Below are 25,041 nucleotides of genomic sequence, written 5' to 3'. Positions count from 1 at the left end.
TAAAGAGAACCGGAATAATACACTGAAAGCAAAAAAAACATTCTCACGTTGCTCGCGAGCATGTGCGAGTGTAGTAATGTGTGTTGTAAACCGGTGAATAGATTCATGTTGTTGGGATTTTCGTTATGATTTAGGTCTCCAGAGTTCCCGGACTGGTGTCAACAATGAAGTTCGCATACAGGGTAAGAAGACTGCAATAAGCAATATAAAGATATATTAGGCTGTGTTTAACTTGTTAGCTTGTTACAGCGTATTCTCTACTCCCTACTAGCCTCATGTACATGCAACTGTTACACTTGGAGAACCCCGATTCATTTGTCATATTATTGTAGTGCAGTGAACATGCATCCGAGGAAATGCAGCTTCCTTTGTAACATTTTCTGAATTGAATTCATTTAAAGGGTATTTTGGTACGGGTTGCTTACAATCCAGGTGGCTCATTGAGAATATAACTTGCACAGAAACGTGTCACTTGCCTGAAGTGTGATTTGGGTTGTCGTTTCTAGTTTTCAAATTTGTTGGGTGCGGTGTATCGTCGTGGAAATTTGAGTTTCTCCAAGGATGGCGACTCTGTGATCAGCCCCGTGGGGAACCGCATATCTGTCTTCGACTTGAAAAAGTGAGTCCCTGACTTGTGTGTGTGTGATTTAGCTAATTTTCTTGCTACTTAGCTATCGATAGATAGCTTGTCAGATTTTCACTCTGTCTCCATAATGATTCTTGTATAGATTTGAAGTGCTATGCCGCCTTCGCGTCGCGGGGGTGATGCTTTTTCGCTGTCTGGCTTGCGTTGGGATTTGTGCTCGACCGACACTGCTCTTAAATTTTCCCCAACAGTAATAAATCCGAAACATTGCCCATCTCCACCACAAAAAACATCACCTGCGTGGGCCTCTCTCCTGATGGCAATTTGGCGATTCTGGTTGATGAAGGTAAGACCAACCAGAACTTTAATGCAAAGAATTATACATTAATTGTTGCATCTGTGATCGTGCATGTGTGTATTATTGAACGTAGGGTAACTGTGTATGTACGTGAGTTGTAGTATTACCAAATAGTGTGTTGCATGTTTTCTGACATCTGTAATGTAAACTGCTTGAACCGTGTTGTTTTATGTGATCTGTATTGTAGCATGCTTATACTGTGTGTTCTATGAGATCCGTATTGTAAAGTTCTTATATTGTGTATGTTTTGTGAAAATCTTGTGTGTTTTTGTGAGGTCTATAATATAGAGTGATTGAGTATGTTTTCTGATGTGTATGTTTAGTGAGGTCCGTAATGGGGAGTGTTTATACTGTATGTGCTTTGTGAGATCGTAATGTACCATGCTTATGCTGTGTGTTTCAGATGGTGCAGCAGTGCTGGTCAGCCTAGTGACACGGGCAGTGCTCCATCACTTCCATTTCCATAAGCCTGTCAGCAGTGTGCGCTTCTCTCCTGATGGCAGGTCTGTTATATATATATATATATATATATATATATATATACACACACACACTCTCATGCACGAAGCAAGCATACATACTCAGCCATGTGCCTGCACTCACACTCATGTGTACTCCAAAAGACTCTAGTCCCAACAGCCCAGTGTTACACCCTTTCTTGGTCATTGAGAAGATAAACCGCAAATCTGTGATGTCACTTACAGTGCGTGCACATCCTGGTCACATATTTCTGTGGAAGTAGGAAATCAGGGATGTGATTTTCCCCCCTGAAAATCAGTATCAGGAAATACTTATTTTCAGATTAAATGAAGGGGGTGTGTCGTAAGCATGTACATCAAAAACTTTTGCACTCGTAAGTGAAATACTAGGGAATCCAGACACTGAGGGGTTCATTAGTATTTTTTTTATTAATTGGGTTGGAGGGAGACTTTGCTGTGGAACTGCTTAATGTTTTTGCAGTCTGTATGATTGATGCGTGTGTTGTCACGGTCTCTCATAGGAAGTTTATTGTGACCAAAGAGAATGTGGCTCTGATGTACCACGCCCCAGGGAAAAAGAGGGAGTTCAATGCCTTTGCTTTGGACAAGAGCTACTATGGGCCCTACGATGAGACCACCTGCATCGACTGGACCGATGACTCCAAGTGAGTGACCCACCGATGTGTGACTTTCACATGTTTTCTGCAAGTCCCTGGCACGGTCATAGACACACATGCACACACACACACACACACACACACATACACTTGGAGCGGCTATGAATGAGTGACCAGCCGATGCAAATGCCTTCACAGCCTTATTATGGAAAACAGACAGCTGAATCTGTTGTCTTTTGCGAGTGAACATGTAGCATCTGCCAGAACAGCAACTTGTCTAAACGCACTCTTGAAATGTGTTTTACGTACATGAAAAACGTGATGCCCCCAGTTGAAAGCATTTTAAACAGTGTTGAAATCCAAAACGACGGTCAGCAGTGTGGAGCTGGCCCCTCAAACTGCTCGCTAACCTCCCGCAGGTGCTTCGTGGTGGGCAGCAAAGACATGACCACCTGGGTATTTGGAGCAGAGAGGTGGGCTAACCTGGTGTACTACAGCTTGGGCGGACACAAGGATGTGATCGTGGGCTGCTTCTTCGAGCAGGACAGTCTGGATGTGAGTGCAGCTGACGATGGATATACAAAGCATTTTGTAACCCTCTCAGCCTAAAGAGATTTAGAGTGTCCAGCAGGGGGAGTCATTCTCTCTCTCTGTTTTTGCCTTCGTTTCATATGCTCTACTTCAGCATTCATATAGTCTTGTTTTCTATGGCTTCTTCTCTGTGTGTACAGCAGTACACTGAGTTTTATTTGAATGATGTATTTGCACATTCATTTGAGATTAAATGTTGTTCTACTCTAACGTGTGTGTGTAACTGAGCGCACGCTCGTGTGTGTGTGTGTGTGTCCTTGGCAGCTCTACACAGTGAGCCAGGACGGGGCCCTGTGCGTATGGGAGTGCGACACTGAACCCGATGGCCTGCTGACTCGGGGCCCCAAGGGTCCAAGCGGGCCCCAGGAGAAAGAGAAGGAGACGGAGGAGAGAGAAGACGGGGAGGAGAGAGAAGAAGGCGAGGAGGGAGAGCCCCGGGGGGAGGTCATCCGGGGAAAGGCGGATGGGAACAAGCAGAAGGAGGGCACCAAGATGGTCCGATACAAGCGCCGGGGCAAGTGGGTATAGCCACCTGGGCAGCGGTGTGGCACAGGGAACTGGGGCCTGTATCTCAAGAGGTTCAATCTCCCTCAGAGACACTGAGCCCAGCTCTGTGTGTAATTTGGCCAGTTCGGTGACCTGCTGAATTGATTGTCATAAGGTTTGTAGGTGAGGATTCAGTCCATCCGTTTGTTTTGTGTGATCAGGCACTTCTTCAACAAGGAGGGTGACTTCAACAACCTGACGGCTGCGGCGTTCCACAAGAAGAGCCACCTCCTGGTGACGGGCTTTGCTTCCGGAATATTCCACCTGCATGAGCTCCCCGAGTTCAACCTCATCCATTCACTCAGGTCAGTGCTCAAATCAGCCCCCCACCCCCTTCTGCATTCCCGGAATTCCATCTCCCTGATTTCGCACCAGAGGGTCAGTGGGCAAAAGTTTGCTTGGTCCTCCTCTCCTCTGTCTCACATCCAAGGTCTTATTTTTCACCTTCGAGGCTACCTGCTGCCCTGAAACTAGTGCCACAAAGGTGAGGTTTCATGAATCCAGCAATCAGCTGAGCAAAAATTAGCTGTCAATCATGGAATTCTTTCATCCAATCAAAGTCTTTTGTTCTGTACAGCAAGCAGTAATGATTAGTTAAATTCAGGAAGTCGCTGGTGGTATACAGTAGCTCCTCCCATTTGTGGTTTCATGAAACCTCACTCTCCCATCGCTGCCTGAAGCTGTACAGTGTACCCACACTGAACATCGGGCACACATACTAATTTGGGAAGGATTTTGCAGCAGGGAATGTTGGAGTGAATGGGGATTTCACGTCACAGAGCTAGCTGAAATGTACCTGATTGTGATTGTCCTGGGTTTTCTTTTGCAGCATTTCTGACCAGCAAATCAACTCCATATGTATCAACAGCCCAGGGGACTGGATCGGATTTGGCTGCTCAGGTACTGCCTGTGCACTCATTATGTGCATCTCTGATATTAGCATGGCACACTAGTGTTTTTATTTAAAAGATGAGTGAAAATGTTGATATTTCATAAATGTTTTTTTTTTTTTTTTGCACTCCTCTGAAGAACTTTCATTGTGCTTACCTAATTGCAACACACCCTGCTTTTAAACTGACAAGTGCACTGGTGACAAACTGTCAGGTTTTTCAGTGTGGTTGTCGATTCTAAGAGCTAATGTTGTATTGAATCCTCAGCAGCCTGTTGTGTGCCTTGTCAGTGCAGTGGTCAAGAGGAATGGCAAGTTGCTTCCGTGAATTACCTGCCTTTGTCCACCATTATCCCATGGTCTCTCACTTAAAATGTCATTTTTTAGGGCTGATATGGTATGCAGTGTACAATTTTGTGCTGTGTTCTATGTTTTGGTGTTATTTGTATTACAGTGAGAATTGTTACATCTTTTTAGTAAGTGTTGTATGTTGCTGTTTGTTTCGGAGTGATTGTTGTATGCTGCATGCTTTATATTTTGTTCTATAATGTGTGTCTGGAGTGTTTTGTGTATTTTATGGTGAATGTTCTTAGAATGTTGTGTGAATTATAGTGGTGTGTTGTATGTTTGATAGTGAGTGTTTTTATATCTCAGGTCTGGGCCAGCTGCTTGTGTGGGAGTGGCAGAGTGAGTCCTATGTATTCAAGCAGCAAGGACACTTCAACAACATGGCCGCCCTGTCGTACTCTCCCGATGGACAGTACATTGCCACCGGAGGGGATGATGGGAAGGTGAGGGGTCTAGAGATGCTCGTTTCCGTATTCCTCTGTTCAGTCTTCACGCTGTACGAAGACAGTCTCTTTTCTGAGCTGGAGCGGGGGGCTATAGATCAGTGGTGCTGAGCCCTAGCCCTGGAGAGCTGCAGGGTCTTCTGATTTTTGTCGTTGCTCAGCATTTGATTGATGAGTTAAATCGGTTGATGTGATGTTTGATATTTACCTCAGCTGGTTTCTTGGGTCTAAATTGTTTCCCGATTTTAGGGTAAAAGCAAAACCAGCAGACACTTTGACGCTCCAGGAAAAACGTTGAGGATCCCTGCTACAGGGTGTGGCCAACTTTTGCAGACTGTGGAGATATGATTAGCTCTAATCACTGCACCACAGTGGGCAAAAATACACTTAACTGCATCATCTTCAGCATCTCCAAGAAACGTGTTTATATTACATTAAGTTTATTTGGCAGATGCCTTTATACAAATGACATACAATAAGTGAATACCAACAACTATACACTACAGTCAGAATGATGGAGGCCTAGGTTTTTTTTGCTGGTTGAATAAAGGTAATGCCTTAAAAAAGGGACAAGCAAACCGCATTGAATATGAAATGCACATGCACGTAAATGCGTATTTCAAATAGCTGCGTTTGAAACGTTGCTCACGACAGCTTTCCATCCCCATGTGGGGACCAGAGACACATTTCTGTTCGGGCGGTGAAAGGGGGTTTCTGGGTGTTTCGTTCCAGGTGAAGGTGTGGAACACCAACAGCGGCCTGTGCTTCGTCACCTTCACGGAGCACACCAGCAGCGTCACCGCCGTCACCTTCACCTCCCGCGGCTTCGTCATCGTCAGCGCCTCCCTGGACGGCACCGTCAGAGCCTTCGACCTGCACCGGTGAGAGAGGGCCACGTCCCCAAACCCCGCCGTCCTCCTCCCGCCCAGTCACAGGGGGTTCCGTAACCACGCCCCAAACCTCTCCACCCCTCGCGTGTCTCGCATAGAAACTGAACTGCAGTCACATGATTTTACTTTACGCAGGCGTGCCTTTTTTTATGGGCGTGGGGTTGGCTCCCGCTCTAGTGGCGGCAGTATAGTATAATGGGTCTTGTAACCTAAAGATTGCAGGTTCGATTCCCGGGTAGGACACTGCCGTTGTACCCTTGAGAAAGGTACTCAATATTGCTTCAGTATATATCCTGCTGTATAAATGGGTGCAATGTAAATGCCGTGTAAGAAGTTATGTCTCTGGACAAGAGCGTCTGCTAAATGCTGTAATGTAACGTAATGTCTAATAGCCTGGCTGTGCTGCTCTGTAAACGGTAGCCGACGGTGTCCCTGCAGGTACCGGAACTTCCGCACCTTCACCTCGCCCCGCCCGTCGCAGTTCTCCTGCCTGGCGGTGGACAGCAGCGGGGAGCTGGTGTGCGCCGGGGCACAGGACTCCTTCCAGGTCTTCCTGTGGTCCCTGCAGACCGGCCGCCTGCTGGAGGTACGGGGTGGGGAGGGATTCTTCACCACATTGGGGGGAAGGCAACACAGCTATATGACTCTGTCTGTTCTTCTCATCATTGTCATGCTTGTTATTATGGTTATTTTTTATAAGTGTATTATGTTATTATTATTATTATTATTATTAATAAGCAGGGATTAGTACTGTCCAGAAATGGCTGGTGTGAGTGCAGGCTTTTATTCCAGCCAATAGACCAATAGAGTCTTTGCTAAGGTCCTTGATTAGTAGAATCACTGCTTGCCTAAAACGGAAGGCTGCTCTCACACCGGCCCTTTCTGGGTGAAATTGAGGACCCCTGTTGTTCCGGTTGTCTTTATGAATGACGTGTCTGTGACTGACAGGTGCTGGCGGGTCACGAGGGCCCGGTGAGCTGCCTGAGCTTCAGCCCGGTGCGGTCAGTTTTGGCCAGCACGTCCTGGGACCGGACCGTCAGGCTGTGGGACATGCTGGACAGCTGGCAGACCAAGGAGATCCTGCAGCTGACGTCCGACGGTGAGGCTTCAGTGGGGGGAGCTAGCGCACGATGTCATTGTCTGCACTATGAATAATTGATGTGCAAAAACGTCTTGGGCGGACGCTTGCAAGCTGTGTGTGGTTTGGCTAACTGCTCTGACTGTATTTGGGTGTGTGGTTTGGCTAACTGCTCTGACTGTTGAGAGTGTGTGTGGTTTGGCTAACTGTGTTCTGACTGCATTATGTGTGCGTGTGTGCATGGTTTGGCTAATTGTGCTCTGACTGTGTTGTGTGTGTGTGTGATTAGGCTAACTGTGCTCTGACCGTGTTGTGTGTGTGGTTAGGCTAACTGTGCTCTGACTGCGTTGTGTGTGTGGTTAGGCTAACTGTGCTCTGACTGTGTTGTGTGTGTGGTTAGTCTAACTGTGCTCTGACTGTTTTGTGTGTGTGGTTAGGCTAACTGTGCTCTGACCGCGTTGTGTGTGTGGTTAGGCTAACTGTGCTGACTGTGTTGTGTGTGTGGTTAGGCTAACTGTGCTCTAACTGTGTTGTGTGTGCTGCGCTGTGCTGCTGCTCTCCAGGCCTGGCGGTGACGTATCGGCCAGACGGTGAGGAGCTGGCCGTGGCCACACTGGACGGGGAGATCTCCTTCTGGAACCCCCAGACAGCCACTCAGACCGGCTCCATCGTCGGGCGCCACGACTTGCAGACGGGCCGCAAGGAGACGGACAAGATCACAGCCAAGCAGGCGTCCAAGGGCAAGTGAGTACCCCCTCATCCCACCCCCAAAACCTCACACCAACCACACTGCCCCTGTTAACCTAAACCTCAGACCTGTAGCCCTGATGTCTGATCCACACTGCCCCTGTTAACCTAAACCTCAGACCTGTAGCCCTGATGTCTGATCCACACTGCCCCTGTTAACCTAAACCTCAGACCTGTAGCCCTGATGTCTGATCCACACTGCCCCTGTTATCCTAAACCTCAGACCTGTAGCCCTGATGTCTGATCCACACTGCCCCTGTTAACCTAAACCTCAGACCTGTAGCCCTGGTGTCTGATCCACACTGCCCCTGTTAACCTAAACCTCAGACCTGTAGCCCTGGTGTCTGATCCACACTGCCCCTGTTAACCTAAACCTCAGACCTGTAGCCCTGGTGTCTGATCCACACTGCCCCTGTTAACCTAAACCTCAGACCTGTAGCCCTGGTGTCTGATCCACACTGCCCCTGTTAACCTAAACCTCAGACCTGTAGCCCTGGTGTCTGATCCACACTGCCCCTGTTAACCTAAACCTCAGACCTGTAGCCCTGATGTCTGATCCACACTGCCCCTGTTAACCTAAACCTCAGACCTGTAGCCCTGGTGTCTAATCCACACTGCCCCTGTTAACCTAAACCTCAGACCTGTAGCCCTGGTGTCTGATCCACACTGCCCCTGTTAACCTAAACCTCAGACCTGTAGCCCTGATGTCTGATCCACACTGCCCCTGTTAACCTAAACCTCAGACCTGTAGCCCTGGTGTCTGACCCACACTGCCCCTGTTAACCTAAACCTCAGACCTGTAGCCCTGGTGTCTGATCCACACTGCCCCTGTTATCCTAAACCTCAGACCTGTAGCCCTGGTGTCTGATCCACACTGCCCCTGTTAACCTAAACCTCAGACCTGTAGCCCTGGTGTCTGATCCACACTGCCCCTGTTAACCTAAACCTCAGACCTGTAGCCCTGGTGTCTGATCCACACTGCCCCTGTTAACCTAAACCTCAGACCTGTAGCCCTGATGTCTGATCCACACTGCCCCTGTTATCCTAAACCTCAGACCTGTAGCCCTGATGTCTGATCCACACTGCCCCCGTTAACCTAAACCTCAGACCTGTAGCCCTGATGTCTGACCCACACTGCCCCTGTTAACCTAAACCTCAGACCTGTAACCCTGGTGTCTGATCCACACTGCCCCTGTTAACCTAAACCTCAGACCTGTAGCCCTGATGTCTGACCCACACTGCCCCTGTTAACCTAAACCTCAGACCTGTAACCCTGGTGTCTGATCCACACTGCCCCCGTTAACCTAAACCTCACACCTGTAGCCCTGATGTCTGATCCACACTGCCCCTGTTAACCCACACTCTGGATGAAAAAGACGACCAATCAGCAGCAAGGTCCTGCAGCTTCCATGGGACTAGAAAAGCAAAGAAGCTGCTGATTGGCTGATTGTCTTATACACACCCAATAGATATCAGTGAAGCTTTTTCCCCAGAAGCGTTTCACGTGGCCTCTGACACTAGAATGTTTACTACTGCCTCAAGTGTAATTAAGGAAAGAGAAAAGATCGCCTGTACGCCCCACGGCGGCGGTCATATTTCATATTCGATATACCGTGCAGCCGTAGTTCATGATTGTGACGACGTTGTACGGGCGCAGAGTTGTGGGTTAATCTGCTGGCGAGCAAGGTGATTTACGGTTGGGCAGTGACTCGGACACCTCAGGCCGAGTGTTTCTGTGACTGAGCGGCGACTCCGGCTCTGCGCAGGTCCTTCACCTCGCTGTGCTACTCCGCGGACGGGCAGTGCATCCTGGCGGGCGGCCAGTCCAAGTTCGTCTGCATCTACAACATCGCCGAGCAGATCCTCATGAAGAAGTTTGAGATCTCCTGCAACCTGTCGCTGGACGCTATGGAGGTACGACGCTCGCGCTGTCCTCTTCAAATGGCCAGCCGTTGAAATGGCCCTTACATATGTTTTCACCGTCTACGTTTAAGTAGGAGTGAGTGCTTCTTGAAAACCAGGATTCCTACATTCCTTAAAAAAAGGAAACCTTGAAAAGCTTTCAAATTCAGGAAAATGAAATGAAGAATTTTTGAATTTTTGAAAAATGACAAAATATGGATGTATTGGTATTCTGCTAAATTCTGCTTTACGTATAACTCGCAACACTCACTCGTGATGTGGCCTTGGCCTTAGGACATAGCCATCGCTGCTCACCAATGGCAGCCTTTATGGGTCCTTGAATTTGGGAGAGAATGAGCCCTGAAATTGGCAGTGTGGGCGAGTGTGGGAAACCCTGTGCTTTAGACATGGTTGTGGAAACCCCTTTGACTCGTATATCCCATATATTCATGTGTGCATGCAGGAGTACCTGGACCGGAGGAAGATGACCGAGTTCGGGAGCCTGGCCCTGCTGGATGAGGGGGTGGGGGACGGGGACACTGTGGCTCTCAGTCTGCCTGGAGTCAGGAGAGGTAATGGCGAGGGAGGGAGGGAGGGAGGGAAGGGTGGGGTGGGGTCATTTTAATTCAGACTGCTTTATTGGCATGACAAATGCATGCATTTGCAGTATATGTTACAAGAATTTTATAGAATCATATCAAATTTTGTATCATCTGGATTATGAATGTAATTTAACAGAGTATTGCCTGCTGATGATACAGTAAAGGAAAATGAAAAAGAAAATGACATAAATGACCATTAGTGATATTTGGTGTCTTTGTGTGTTTATCTCTCACTCTGCAGGAGACATGAGCTCGCGTCATTTTAAGCCTGAGATTCGGGTCACCTCCCTCTCTTTCTCCCCCACTGGTGAGTCCCAGCATGCACTGCTCTCTCCAGCTGCTGTTTGTGTGCTATGGCTCCTCTGCCTTGCATTTAGCTGGTCCCTTGCGGTAGCAAAAGCTACCAGGGCAACTCGGTCATGGCAGGCTGATTTCAACCTCATGTCTCGCTAATTTTATTATTCTTAGATTATTGTTGGCAGCAGGGATGTGCTTTTGGCGCAAATTTGTTCATGAGAGGTTCGTAATGTTCACCAGCAGCTATACCGCCATGTGCCCTTCTCATGTCAAGTATTCGGATGGGAGACCTGGGAAAATTAGGTTGCTGCCAGAAGGCAAACAGAAGGGGGCGCTGTTCCCTCTGGACCTGTGTTCTAGCACCAGACCTGGGTCAAATACGTATTTGTTTTGGATTCAAATACTTTTCTGTGCTATATTGATCTTGCCTGTTGTAATTAAGCCTGCCAATATGACCAGAAGGCGGGGTTTGCACTTTCTGAGAGTATTTCATTGGTTCCAATACACCAGACAAGATCAGTAAAGCATAGAAAAGTATTTGAATCCAAAACAAATGTATTTGACCCAGGTCTGTCTAGCACAGTGCTGGCAACACTGTGCTGTAGAAGATGCCATCCTTTGAGAGGTCTTCTGACGAAGGTCTTGACATACTGTAGTCATTGAAGATCCTGTGGGACTTTATCGGAGTATGGGAGCTAACCCTGGTGCTCTGGTCAAATTCCCTGGAAAATCAGCTTTCTACATCTAATGCGCATCTAATCACCCCCTACATCTGATAGGCTATAGCACAGTTCTTTGTATTCCTTTGTGATTGGGCAGGCCAACAGTGCGTGAAAGGATTAGAGTTCTCAGTTTACCTACCTGGAAAAAGAAAGGCCAAATAAAAACTGTAAAATCAGGTCCGTGTGTTAAATCGGGTGACGGTATTTTGGGGGAAATTAACGGCAAGTCACTTTGATTGTGTGTTCCATCCAAATGTTTGTTAATCTTTTGTAGCGGTGTTTTCGGTTTAATTTAGCAGCGTGAGAAAGCTACGAGGGCTTGCTATCTTTGTTGAGCTCCTCACACATTTCTGATAGGATAGTGGATAGTCTTATTGGATAGAATTGACCGTAGCTGCGGTGCTGCTGTATGAAATTGTCAGCTCTGCGTCACAATCGGTTTAATAAGCGTTTCGTGTTTAACGCGCGCGTTCGCCAGGGCGCAGTTGGGCGGCCAGCTCCACGGAGGGCCTGCTGGTGTACTCCCTGGACGGGACGCTGGTGTTTGACCCCTTCGACCTGGACCTGGACGTGACGCCCGCCAGCGTGCGCCGCCAGCTGAGGCGGGCGGAGTGGGCGGCGGCCATCGTGCTGGCCTTCCGCCTCAACGAAGCCGCCCTCACCAGGGAGGTGCTGGAGGCCGTCCCGCACGAGCAGAGTGAGTGCTCCTGGATGATTGACCAGGTTTTGGGGAAGCAGGATGTTTTAGTCTCTGTGGTGTGTGTGTGTGTGTGTGTGTGTGTAAACGTGATAGTTAATGTTATATTGTGTTTTTTAGTCTCTGGTGTGTGTATGTGTAAAAGTAATGGTTAATTTTATATTGTGTGTTTTAGTCTCTGTGGTGTGTGTGTTTGTGTAAAAGTAATGGTTAATGTTATATTGTGTGTTTTAGTCTCTGTGGTGTGTGTGTGTAAAAGTAATGGTTAATGTTATATTGTGTGTTTTAGTCTCTGTGGTGTGTGTGTGTAAAAGTAATGGTTAATGTTATATTGTGTGTTTTAGTCTCTGTGGTGTGTGTGTGTGTAAAAGTAATGGTTAATGTTATATTGTGTGTTTTAGTCTCTGTGGTGTGTGTGTGTAAAAGTAATGGTTAATGTTATATTGTGTGTTTTAGTCTCTGTGGTGTGTGTGTGTGTAAAAGTAATGGTTAATGTTATATTGTGTGTTTTAGTCTCTATGGTGTGTGTGTGTAAAAGTAATGGTTAATGTTATATTGTGTGTTTTAGTCTCGGTGGTGTGCGGCTCTCTACCTGATATTTACGTTGAGAAGCTGCTACATTTTGTGGGGTCAGCTTTGGAAAGTTCCGGGCATCTGCAGTTCTACCTCACTTGGGCCCAACGACTCCTGACTCTGCACGGACAGAAACTGAAGAACAGGTGAAGCTTTCACCGCAAACCTGCACATGCTAATCCTGCTATTTCATCCTGCTTCTGTTACGGTTGTCATAATGAAATAATGAAGTCGTCACATTTATTTGCATAGCACATTTAAAAACAACAGGAGTTGCGCCAAAGTGCTTTCCAGTCACTACAATACAACACAACACAACAAACCAACAAAATTACATCACAATACAATACATGTATTAACAATGCAACATAATAAAATAAAATGAATAAGGAATGACACACACTTATTGTTTTATTATTGTGAGTTGGAATATTATGGCACAAATAGTTGTTTTTTATCAGAACACAAGTGAGTTTAAAATAGATTTTGAAATGTCCTGAATTCCAAAGACGCAGAATTCCATGAGCTAGTGCGATCATTGGTGTTTCAGTAAATCAGTATCAATTCAGTATTGGTGCCTCTGGTATTCTTGGTATACTGTTCAAACCTACAACGTACTTATATTTGGAATGCAGGCTACTTTTAGTCTCCTTAGGAAAAGTCTGTTATCATTTCTATTATTGCACTGTAAGAGTGAACTTGTTTTTAACATCAGAAAGGTGTTACAAAACATGGAATGAGTGCCCTGCTCTAATCTGTACATGTTGTAACGTTTTAACAGGTCAGGAGCAATACTGCCTATCATTCAGTCACTGCAGAAGAGCATTCAGAGACACTTTGAGGATCTGTCTAAACTGTGAGTATGGATATTCTCAGGTATAGAAAATACAACCGGAGGAGTTACAAGCTCTCTGCTCTCTAACTTTTGTTACTTTGTGTGTGTGTGTGTGTGTGTGTGTGTGTGTGTGTGTGTGGTGTTTGTTCCTGTTTTGGGCTCCCAATGCAGCTGTGACTGGAATATCTACAACATCCAATACGCCAGGGCCCTATCCAACCAAAAGGGGATCAAGAGGCCGGCTGCCGACTCCCTCAGTGAAGAGGAGGAGGAGGAGGAGGCAGAGGAAGAGGAAGAGGAAGAGGATTTGGAAATGGCGTCCATGGAGGAGGCCGACACACTCATTTGAGCAGAACTCAGAGCTCTTCTGGCCTATTGCATTCTGGGACTGAGAAATCTCTAATGGTTTACCCTTGAACAAACTGTAAGGACAGGAACATGACGGTGGCCTCCGAGATCTACAGCCTTCAGCTTCCTCTTCCCCGGATTGAAACGGACCCATTAAGTCAGACGTTGCACCCAAGTTTCTAAATCAAAATATATTTACTTGCTTTTTCTAGTTTAAAAAAAAGGAGGAAAAAAGCCTTGGAATTGCATTTTAGTAGATGTTCCCCAGTCAGCAAGAGTTGAGAGGCTCAGTGAACACAGATTCTTTGATCTGATAATTGTCATAATTAAAAGTTAAATTAATCACCGAAGAGCGGCTGATTCCTGAACACTTGATTCTGTTTAATATGATAATGTGAGAGTACACGGTGTGTTTCACATTAAATAATTGAGTGATATTCCAAGAGTGGATTTGAGAGCTGAAGAGTGAGAGGTGAATTTCATTCCCTTGAAATATTTTAAGGGCTTAAGTCAATGTCTTCAATGTAGCCACAAAAAAGGAATCTAATTATAACAACACATTTCCATCGTTGACTTTTAAAATCTGTAGAACAAGCTTGTTCTCAGCATTACCATGTGTGATACATGCTTGCTAGCACATATTCAGACAAACTAGTTGAAAGATTTAGGACAGAGCTAAATAAATACTTCATGGGTACACAGTACAAGACTTGTGGAGTCTTCAAGGAGTTCCTGTTTTGTTTGTTCTAAACTGAGCACGCACAATAAACGGCAACAGCAACTCCAATAAACAAGTATTTTTTGCAGACACGGTTTCGTTTGTTTTTACCCTTTCCTCTGCTTTTGTATTACACAAGTAGCACTATTCTAGATTTTCACGAGAATCCCTTTTGGCTATTGTGCGTTCTATGAAGTCGGCATCATTTAATGTTAACAGTGTTATATCGGTAAAACGGAACAAAACGCATTTAACTTTATTAACAGGCTTTATTGACAGCAGAAAGTTGTAATGTTTTATATAAAGTATACCAAACATATAAATATATAGGTATACACATTAGGGGTGGGAATCACAGAGTAACTCAATACAATGTTATCACGATACTGCTGTTTCTGTGATTTGTGATATATTGCAGGATAATCATCTACAATACCTCGTGTGTAACTGAAGAAGATATTTACATGATTTTAACACTTTGATGCCTTGTCAGTTTCACAGAATTTTAAACAACAGTGAGATGAATCCGTGTAAAACAAAGTGCATAGAGTCTTAGCGTTTCAATACATGCACTGGCTCCAACATGTACACCTGTGCCGTCAATCAAATTCAAAACAGCCATAAACTGGCAAAAGGCTAAACAATCTGTAAAATATCTAAAGGAAAGATACAAAAATGTCTCTTGGTAACTCAAATAGTTTAAATCTGTGCAAATTAAGTTTGACAGAAAACTCAAAATAGCAAATTACTTAAAAGAAAAAGCTTTCATCGACCATGATACTGTATGGCCTTGTTTCAGTTCACATATAAACTTGAAAAGATTCTCTGAACATTCAGGCTCTAGTGCCAAATGAATATTTGCTGCTGTTTTAGTTGATGAGCAAGCATAGTGTCATGCAATTTCTGAGTCAGGAAGCATTTATTGGAGTAGCATTCCAGCTTTCCTACAGGAGTGAAAAAAGACTGCCAAAAGAGAAACCAATCAGAGTGTATGATGTCATATACTTTATTTGGTAGGGACAATGCAACATAGTACCACTTCAACTCGTTACAAACAAGTTGATGTAACCGATGTACTGCATACAGAGATTATAGCTATTGCTAGTTTCCAACTCCTGTCCCTAGTTGACGAGAGATGCATTTCTTTATTTTTATTAAATTTTTTTTTTTTTTTTTTACTTGACTCACTTGAGATGTTTTTTCTAACCATGGGATATGGGATTGATAGGGCAGAGACCGGGGACATTACTGGTGTCACAGGGAGCTGATGATGCTGTATAGCCAGGTGGGACGCCAGACTCGGCTTCACCCAATCAGAGCAACTATCCTCCCCTGATCATTCATTAAGTATTCATGGGCCAAGAGAGGAGGGGGTGTGTCCCTCCCCCTTTTTCAACTACATAAAATGTGGGCGTATCTGTGCTGGGTTGGTCAACGTCCAGGGCTGATATCTGCTGCGGGTGTCTGGGGAATCTGAACCTTGCATGTGGAGCGGGTGTTTAGAGTGCGCAGGGCATTACATCCTCAGCCATACAGCTCATCTGCCATTTTCACATTTTCATCCCTGGCTTTTGAGAATATTCTACTGTGTTTTGGGTTTTGAACTTTGGTCTTGGTTTTTTCCTTATCTTCAAAGAAACAAGCTGTGGTTCAATATTGTCTTTCTTTGATTCATTTCTTTTGGGACTAGAACCTGTTCATGTCTGCAACATTCATGGTTTGTTAAGGTAGTTGAACCTTTGTCTTTAGATGCTGAATATGTGTAATAAATATCTTCATTTTAATCTGGTTGAGTCGTACATCTTGACCCCACGGGTTGCTCTGCCTATCAACGAATTTGGCGATTTAATTAATAATTGATATCTTTGATAATATTTACCAAATGAAATCAAATAAATCTATTTTACAGGTTGGGTAATTGAGGAGTTTTAACTCTCGATGCACTTTTGTTTGGTATTTGGAGTGCCGGACATTAAACGAGGGTGCTAGCTGATTAAACTGCTGGATTCGAAAATGGTCATATTTGAAATTCTCACTTCCCCAACACCACCCTAAGAAAGGACGGAAAACCAGCAGACAGCCTGGTGTCCGGTCAGGATGTAAATATAGTACATTTGGTGAAATTCTCCAAATGACTCATTTTTATGTTCCGTTTGACTAGGCAGTGGTCTAGTGGTCATGTGAATTTATTTCACCACTGAAATTAAGATTAAGAAAAATAAAAAAAGAAGATTGCCCTCCCCCAACCCCAAATAGTCTACGTTTACGTTCCATCTGTCTCAAGGCTTGGCTTCCGGGATTTTCTGGGGTGGCCACACAGTGGATGGCCTTTTCGTGGTGATCACTGTCCCAACGCCTGCTCGGCTGTTGACTTTTTTGTGGCGATTTTGTTCGCCATTATCAAACGAAGCCGGGTTCTTTTGAACTTCCTCAAAAAGTTTCTGATTCAAAATGGATGTCATAACTTTCTGTAGCTGAGTTAATATATGCGGGAAGTAGGGATGTCTGTGACAGAATAAAACTGTCAGTGAAAGATGCGGCATGAGGATCTTTTCAGTTTAGAATTCAGTTTTTATTGGCTGAAGGTGCTTTATCACTGTACCTGAATAAAAGTAATAATTCTGGGAGTGATCCAAACTTGTAGTTATTGTTATCCTTATGGCTGCATTTATAGTTTTTTAAATGAATTTTTTACTTATATGGTTATTGTTATCGCCATAGACAGTTATTGATTTCGGTGTAAATTGACCTTTAGTAAGACAGTACCATTCAGTAAAGCAGCACTCTCATTGTGTCCCATACGTGTGCGCGCAACCATGCAGACACACAAACACACACATATACATACATACACACACACACACACACACACGCGCACCAAAGAAACAATACAGCTGCCGTCATTTATGACAAACAAACACTTTCAAAATGGACCCACAATCTACTGTAAATGTACCACGGGTTTTGCACATTACAGGCATTTGTCCCCCGTACATTTCCCCTGGCTCATTGGGTCATTTAATTCAGTCAGTCGACAGTCAATGATAGAGTCATTTTCAAAGTCCACTTCCCTCAGTAGCAAAACATGTTGCCGCCAACTAGTCCTGCTAGCCAGACAATAGCAGACTGATAGCTCAGGGCCTGGGACAGAGCCTGTGTCTCTGAGATTCTCCTGAATCCTGAGGATTCAGCAGTGCTGCTCTGGCCGAAAATCTGCTATCCAGCCATGCCGCTGGACGCCGGGCAGTGCTAGCGGTTCGGCGGGGTTCTTCTCTTCATAGCTTCTGTGAAGAGTCCTGCCCCGAGCTGTCCCGCCCCGTGGCCGAGGCCTGCTCTGCCCTCCAGTCCTCTGGGGGGCGCTGCGGTACCCGCGCAGCTACCAGCACCAGCGCTGCGCAACTCTCCTCTCGGGGCTCCATCAGGAGACGCCTGGCTGACGGACGAGGATCCTGCACAGAACGGGGGTTAGATGTTGGACTGTGTAAGACCAAGAAAATGACTTCTTTCCATCACCTGTAAATTTGTAATATTGTCATGACTTTTATGCAATTGGCAGGGCACGCAAAAATACTGAACATATGACATGTTGTTAAGAATATATCATTTTTACATTTTAATTTGTGTATAAAAGGGCCACATGTTGGAGATTTCATTGTCTGTTCCCTGTGCTGACCTTCCCCCCCCATTCCAAATCACACTGTAGCTGCCATAAAAAAGTTGATTCTGGTTTATTTCCTTGCAACTGCACATTTGTTTTTGCATTAGCATGTGTTACCTGTATGCTGCTGGGCAGGTCGGGGTGCAGGAAGAGGCTCCTAATCTTCTCACGGTGCCAAAAGCTGAGACACGTCACGAGCAGCAGACAGCACAAGAGTGGAAGCATGTACCAGCCAAGATGGGGGTCTGGATGGGACAGACAGTGCATGTGATGAAAACTGATCTTGACGTTACATCGTTATTCGTATCGCACTGCTACCGAGTGGCTCAGTTAGTAAAGACACTTGCTTTGAGTCGATTTGATTAGTGGAGGCATTGCGGTGTACAGGCTTCAGCCACTGTGCTACCTGCATGGTGACATAACCATGTTGCAGAATAACAAAAAACTGCCTATTCCAAATGGAGGAAAGAAAAGGGGAAACCGTGTTTACCCCTGCCCCCAGTCTTCACGCACTGTGTGCTGGAATATGGGCTGGTCTTATTGTAGTCCAGGTGAAATGCACAGACGCGCAGGCAGTAGTCTGTCCAAGGCTTCAGCGCTGTCAGTGTCCCCTGTGTGGCCTGCAGTTCCAGGGTGCTGTACTGATGGGGAGAAAGCAGGGGGCAGCAATGAGTGAGCCGCATTAAAAGAACAGTGTTCTTCAGGGTGCAACTATCGTAGACATGTAGCACTGAGATTCAAGGATCAGGTTTCAACTGTTAATATCCTAACTGTACCCAATATGAGATGAAAGTAAACTCAATCTGAGTCATTGATGTGAGCCTCTTTTTGAACACAAAGATTCACCCACAACAGCAAGTGTTTTGCAGTTCAGTGCTACACTGCTGCCTCTCTTTGGTTAAAAGGATATTTACATTTACATTTGTTCATTTGAAAAATGATTACTTTTGTCCCTGAGGAAAAACCAAACACAATCGAAAATGTCAGCACCACAACAGATTAGTAGAAATCTGACAAGAACCCAAACACTACATAAGTCAGTGGAATTCAAGTCTAATTGGACCAACACAATGCTCTTTATGCCAATTTATTATTAATCCTTTAGCTTCAATTGTGTAGGGATACATTAACAGGAAAAATTGTACACTTGTAGCTCCAAGTTTAAATCTGGGTTCGGAGGCTAACGTGAATGAGAGCAGTCACAAATCTATAAGCAGTTAACTGGTCACTGCTGTAAATCCTGTGAAGTGCCAATGCTCTTCATATGCACCGCCAGCAGTGTGGCAGTTTACTTGCTCCCTGTTTCTGGTCTCTTCACTTCAATTCTTTCACATTAAATATTTATGTTTACATATACATATGCAAGTGGAGCACTGCCGCAAACTCGTTTGAATCTCGAAGGAACCTGACTCCAAACTGTTATTTTTGACTTCATTCATTTTATAAATACGTGTGTGACATACCTACACATACCTAGTCTTAGGAAAATACCCTGCTAAATAGAAAACCCGCAGCGATGCGGAATTTTGCAGCCCTTTTTAAATTTGTGGCATGCTTAGTAAATGTAGCCTTTAAAGCTTTAGCAATTATACATCATTTACATTTCAAAACAAGTAACAGTGCCTTTAAATAATGCATGACAAAAAAAGCACTTGCATCTGGAAAAGTGCTATATAAATGCAATGTTTCATTCATTCAAAAATGACAATGTACATGTTCATGCTAAATAAATGTCTTTCTCTGCCTCCTGTGTTGTTTTTCTCAGTGACGTAATAACAGACTGCTCGAGCATGAAGATGTGGTCTGGTGACGCTTACCACAATGAGACACTTCCTGTGGCATGCGGAGCGAAGCTGCCAGGCTGAAAAGCTTGATACGTTATGCCCTCTGCGTGTTAGCCCGTAGCAGGCCCTAAGACACGCTAAGAGCTAGGTGACAATCACTCTAGTTCTCCAGCAGCACCTGGCTCTGACTCCCCTGCAGGTAACACCTGGCTCTGATTCCCCTGCAGGTAACACCTGGCTCTGATTCCACTGCAGGTAACACCTGGCTCTGACTCCCCTGCAGGTAACACCTGACTCTGATTCCACTTCAGGTAACACCTGGCTCTGATTCCACTGCAGGTAACACCTGGCTCTGACTCCCCTGCAGGTAACACCTGACTCTGATTCCACTACAGGTAACACCTGGCTCTGATTCCACTGCAGGTATCACCTGACTCTGATTCTACAGCAGGTAACACCTGACTCTGATTCTACAGCAGGTAACACCTGACTCTGATTCCAATGCAGGTAACACCGGGCTGTGACTCCACTACAGGTGAGTCTTACCTTGCTCGTATCCCATTGAATATGTAATATCCTCTGGCCCAACTAAAGCAGTATGCACTGCAATGCTGAAGTTAGGAGCCCAGGCATTTATGCAATTTGACTATGAAACAGTCCTGGTGCCTATTTGAGACCTCATGGTATTGGACCTCATTAACTAGCCAACTGTACCCTCCACTGTATGCAAGAAAGAAAATGAAATACTATATTACTAGATGATTTGAAAGGCTACAATATATACAACATTTCTAAAACCAAGGTTGTCATACTGTATCTAACTCATAGCTTAGGAAGACAATATTTCATTACATTACATTACATTACATTACAGGCATTTAGCAGACGCTCTTATCCAGAGCGACGTACAACAAGTGCATTAGGTCAAGGTGCAGAGGTGCAAAAGAAACACACTAGAGTGAAGTAAAGATTGTAGTGCCAGAAGTGACCACATCGATCAGGACTCCAACCCTGTAGAGTAACCTGTTCAGCAAACAACAATCCTACCAAGTACAAACTAGCACTGGAATCACATTTGCCTAATCAGACAAAAACAATCCTGCCAAATAAACTAACGTAATCATATTATCCTAACTAGGTACATTGAGCTAAACTATAGGCTAGGGAGGGGTGGGGAGAGGTGCAGCCTGAAGAGATGAGTCTTTAGTCTGCGTTTGAAGGTATTTCATCCATCCTCACTAGGGGTTAATTCATAAAATGAATCAGGGCAGTTGGACTGAGTTAGATCCATAGTCTGAATGTGATTGTGTAGTCATTTCACAGTGTGGCTGAAATAAATTGGATATGTGTTTTTTAAACATATATTGAGCGGTGCATACATGCGCATGTGCATAAATGCATGTAATCACATCCATGTATGCGTACGTGTGTGTGTGTGCACAAGCGTGTTTCCTCACCCTCTGAGGAGCATGCTTCTCCCAGTACTGTACTCTGTAAGACAAGCGCAATGGGGAGCTCATGAGCATGTTGTTGACAGTCAGTGACTCTGTGATGATGACCGTCAGCATGGCTTCCCTACTCCGGATCGCCACACCAGAAGGGGGCCCCAGAGGTGCTGAAACACAGGGGCCACTCCATCACATCTCACACCACACGCAACAACGATTACATAATAACTGTAGATAACTTCTGCCACAGTGAGGACAACAATGAGACTGACTATCATGACTATAACACACGTGACGATGGTTATTGTGAGGATGATGCATTACGATGCGAAAGGGTGGCTTTATAAAGCATTATGACGGGTTCTCAAGACCTTCCAAGCAGTGTGATTGGTTTAAGTAGAGGGGGAGAAGACAGGAAGGACGGACAAAGACGGGAGGACGGCGAGAGACGGCAGGAGGAGAAGAATGTCGCAGGCTGCGACTCACCCTGGTGGACTGGGGAGAAACGGCAGAGTGACCAAGGGGAGCTCTCCCTCCTGCCCTCCGCTCGAACCCGCAGCTCGTAGCGCGAGTGGTAGTCCAGGCGATGGGAGAAGTCACAGTGCTTCTCGGCTGTCCTGTTGCACGCTGTTTTGTAGGAATTTTCTGTGGACCTTTTACAGAAAGTGAAATGTGACTGGTTTGATACAAGCATCAAGCTCACTGCAGACTACATGGAGACCATTATACCAGTCTCACCCAGCACACCTGCCATGCCCACCGGGTGCCCACCACCCACCTGCTGCTGGCCTGGCAGTGTTTTGCAAAGTCGGCACTACGGCACTCCGATGGGTGCTTGCTCGTGTGTGATCACTTCAGACTAATACTGAGTCTGTAACTGTAAGATAAACACTACAACAAATACAACGCTGTTCTATTCTGTACAGACGATACAGACTATCAGAGCAGAGCACTTTGTACAGACTGTCACAGCACAGTGACTCGTATGGACTACCACAGCCGCATAAGTTGTTTAGAGCTCCTTCCCAAAACTGGAATTTACAAAGGTTGTTCCACCTGTGCTAGAGTTTTAGAACTAATTAAAATTGATATTAAAAAAGGGCTATATCCCCAGGATCACAAAACTAACACAGGGATGATACAAAATTATATGTATTAAATATATGAGAACTTAAGGTGAATATTGTTTAAATAGGCTTTGTGCAAAGTAACTATTATTCAAAAATACTTCAAACTTTTAGCAATTGAAAACATTTAAATACCAATTCTGGTATAAATAAACGATTTTTCAATGCATTCCACATTTAGCCTAATAAATGTAATAAATCTGAGTGCAAATATTCTGTATAAAGTATGCAAAGTAGTTTTACTGCATTGGACTACAATAAATTGAATTTTAGCGTACAGTTGCTAACTTATCCTGAATTCAAAGGAAGTATAAATGTGTCCTTGTTAACCTTACTGATAGTCTGGAATCCTCGTTCATTCATGCAATAAGAGCAATTTGTTCAATAACTGTTAAGGAATCTCTCAATAAGTTATTTAAATGCATTTTAATGCATTAATTTATTAACATGTGTGTATTTTCCAATATTTGTTTTGAAAGATATTTTAAATGCTTTCAAATGATATATAATGCAATACGTTCATTTTTTGTGAGAGAAATATTTCAGTATTGACTATATTTACTGGAATGCTATTTTGACGTTCACAAAAACATACCAAATCAACCTATTTGGGCGGCAGTGTAGAATAATGTGTAAGGAGCTGGTCTTGTAACCTAAAGGTCATAGGTTAGATTCCCAGGTAACACATTGCCATTGTACCCTTGAGCAAGGTACTTAATCTGCATTGCTTCAGTATGTATCCAGCTGTATATATGGATGGTACGCAAATGCTGTGTAAAAGTTGTGCAAGTAGATCTGGATAAGAGCATCTGCTAAATGCCTGTGATGTAATGTAATGTATTTTTGGCCCAGGCGTGATCACTGCACTCTCACTCACAATGTATATTCTGAGGTAAACTCCATGGTGTAGTTGGCCTGTGTTTGGTCCCAGTCCCACGTCAGGATGTACCGGGTGTTCACCGCGTCCATCATCACATTGTAAGGGCTGTGCAAGGCTGCAGTGACTGAAGAACAGCATCACAACAACATACAAACAACATCAAAAATCATCCAAACAACATCGGCACATCTTCTCAGCAAACAAATCTCAGGCTGAGTTGGGTCTTGAAGGAGTTACATATCATACTGTGGCTTGAGCCCCTCCCTTGATTGTGGCCAGCTATGAACCACTTGATGGAGTCTTCAATCTATACCTCCCATCACTAGGAACTCTTAAGCAATGTCTCTAGGAAATTGTGATGGTGTTAGATTCATCTCTAATAAATGCATTTATTAAAATTTAGCATTAAAATTGACTTTGATATGTATTTGCTATTCTGTGGCCATTGCTTATTTTGACAGTGCTTTGAGATATAAACACCACCACCATTATTATAATGATGATGATTAGTAGTAGTAGTAACAGCAGTAGCAGTAGCACACCTAATCATGGAACATTGCTTAAAAGGAGCATTAACATTGATAAAAATTAAAATGATTAAAGGTCCCATGTTATTTCCAGGCTGCAGAAGCCTGGCAGACAGACAGACAGACAGACAATCAGACAGATTAACCCTCCTTATGAGTAGGGCAATGCCCTGTGGTTCTCCACAAGCATATATAACCGACAAACAAAATAAGCTTAAATTAAAAAAATATGTTACATTTTTTTTATTTCAAATGTGCAGATCAATAGTCAGAAAACAGGACTGAGGTTTCTCCAGGTTCAAATCCCTCCTTGAGGAGGCATCCCCACGCACCGGCCAGAGCAAAAACTGTATTTGAACAAGTCCCATTCATGTTACTTGAACACAATCTGAAAACCACTAAACAATGCGCAGTGCTTCCGCTGTCATCAGTTTCTCTGCCTCTGACAATCAAAGCCACTTTCAGTTGCTCTCATGGTTTAAATTAGCGCTCACCTGTGATCATGAAAATGAACGCTAGACACCACTTTAGTTCCCACATTGCTCAATTCCTGACTGGGGTTACATGGTTTCTGATTCCCTCTTCTATTCAGGTTCTATCCAGGGGACAAACCTAGAAGCTTTCCTCCAGTGTAACGAACTGTTAGAACTCGGGTAGCTTTCCAGCCGCTGTCTGATTTACAAGAAACATGACCAGAGCCGCCAACATTAGGGACCATCTAAAAATTATGTAGATTCTCAGATCTCTCTAAACCCACAATTTTAAACCCACAATTAATAGACTTAATTGCAGTTAAAGAAGATAAAGCTGAGCTGTGCTGTACCATCTAGTCAGTTTTACTGCTGATAGCATAATTACATTATTATCATTCAGCTAGGTAGGGATATGGAATTGGAGAGAAAAATGACTGTGTTATTTTTGACAACCCCTAAAATGCAAATACTGTCACGCTTGAACAGCTTTTCAAGGTGTTACCCGTAAATGAATTGACAGGGAAGAAGGCAAACGGAAGCACTGTACTTACTTTCAAATGCCAGCCTCTTATAAAAAAAGGAGCAGCACTTCAAGTCTGTTATTCCTGTAGTTAAAAAGTAGTTAAAGAGATAAGACTTAAAAGCAAGTAACTAATTCACAGATATGTACAATGATAATACAGTAGACACCATTATACACATCCACTTCTAAGAGAAGAATGGCAGAATACTTTAAGCTGGTGTCACAGGAGAAGTATAAAAAAATGAACACTATGAACACACAGAAGAATAACGGCTAATTTTTCCAAAATTGTGTAGTGGGCGGTGCCACGCTGAAACAGTGACTGTGATTACTCTTTAAAGACACAGACACTCTT

The 25,041-nt window shown here is 44.4% G+C and overlaps 2 protein-coding genes across 2 annotated transcripts; one reads left to right on the top strand and one right to left on the bottom strand.

The window, feature by feature from the left end:
* Positions 1-19: 19 nt before the first annotated feature.
* Positions 20-16,050, top strand: pwp2h (PWP2 small subunit processome component). The gene is made up of 21 exons (XM_064327768.1): positions 20-182; positions 507-619; positions 838-932; positions 1,348-1,447; positions 1,945-2,088; positions 2,460-2,595; positions 2,896-3,149; positions 3,339-3,482; positions 4,007-4,077; positions 4,721-4,857; positions 5,590-5,738; positions 6,186-6,333; positions 6,696-6,846; positions 7,389-7,569; positions 9,339-9,486; positions 9,938-10,046; positions 10,318-10,383; positions 11,574-11,792; positions 12,361-12,511; positions 13,147-13,221; positions 13,372-16,050. The coding sequence occupies exons 1-21, from the start codon at positions 165-167 to the stop codon at positions 13,547-13,549; spliced, it is 2,787 nt and encodes a 928-aa protein (XP_064183838.1). The 5' UTR covers positions 20-164; the 3' UTR covers positions 13,550-16,050.
* A 766-nt stretch (positions 16,051-16,816) lies between these two features.
* Positions 16,817-24,404, bottom strand: LOC135250929 (interferon alpha/beta receptor 1a-like). The gene is made up of 7 exons (XM_064327773.1): positions 24,185-24,404; positions 23,161-23,287; positions 21,643-21,809; positions 21,166-21,323; positions 18,415-18,565; positions 18,042-18,169; positions 16,817-17,715 (listed from the first exon to the last, which is right to left on the bottom strand). The coding sequence occupies exons 1-7, from the start codon at positions 24,228-24,230 to the stop codon at positions 17,542-17,544; spliced, it is 951 nt and encodes a 316-aa protein (XP_064183843.1). The 5' UTR covers positions 24,231-24,404; the 3' UTR covers positions 16,817-17,541.
* Between the last annotated feature and the right edge of the window lie 637 nt (positions 24,405-25,041).

This window comes from Anguilla rostrata, chromosome 3, assembly GCF_018555375.3.
Source record: "Anguilla rostrata isolate EN2019 chromosome 3, ASM1855537v3, whole genome shotgun sequence".
NCBI lineage: Eukaryota > Metazoa > Chordata > Actinopteri > Anguilliformes > Anguillidae > Anguilla > Anguilla rostrata.
Note: the sequence above shows the minus strand (reverse complement) of the source record. Positions and strands in the feature narration are given on the sequence as shown.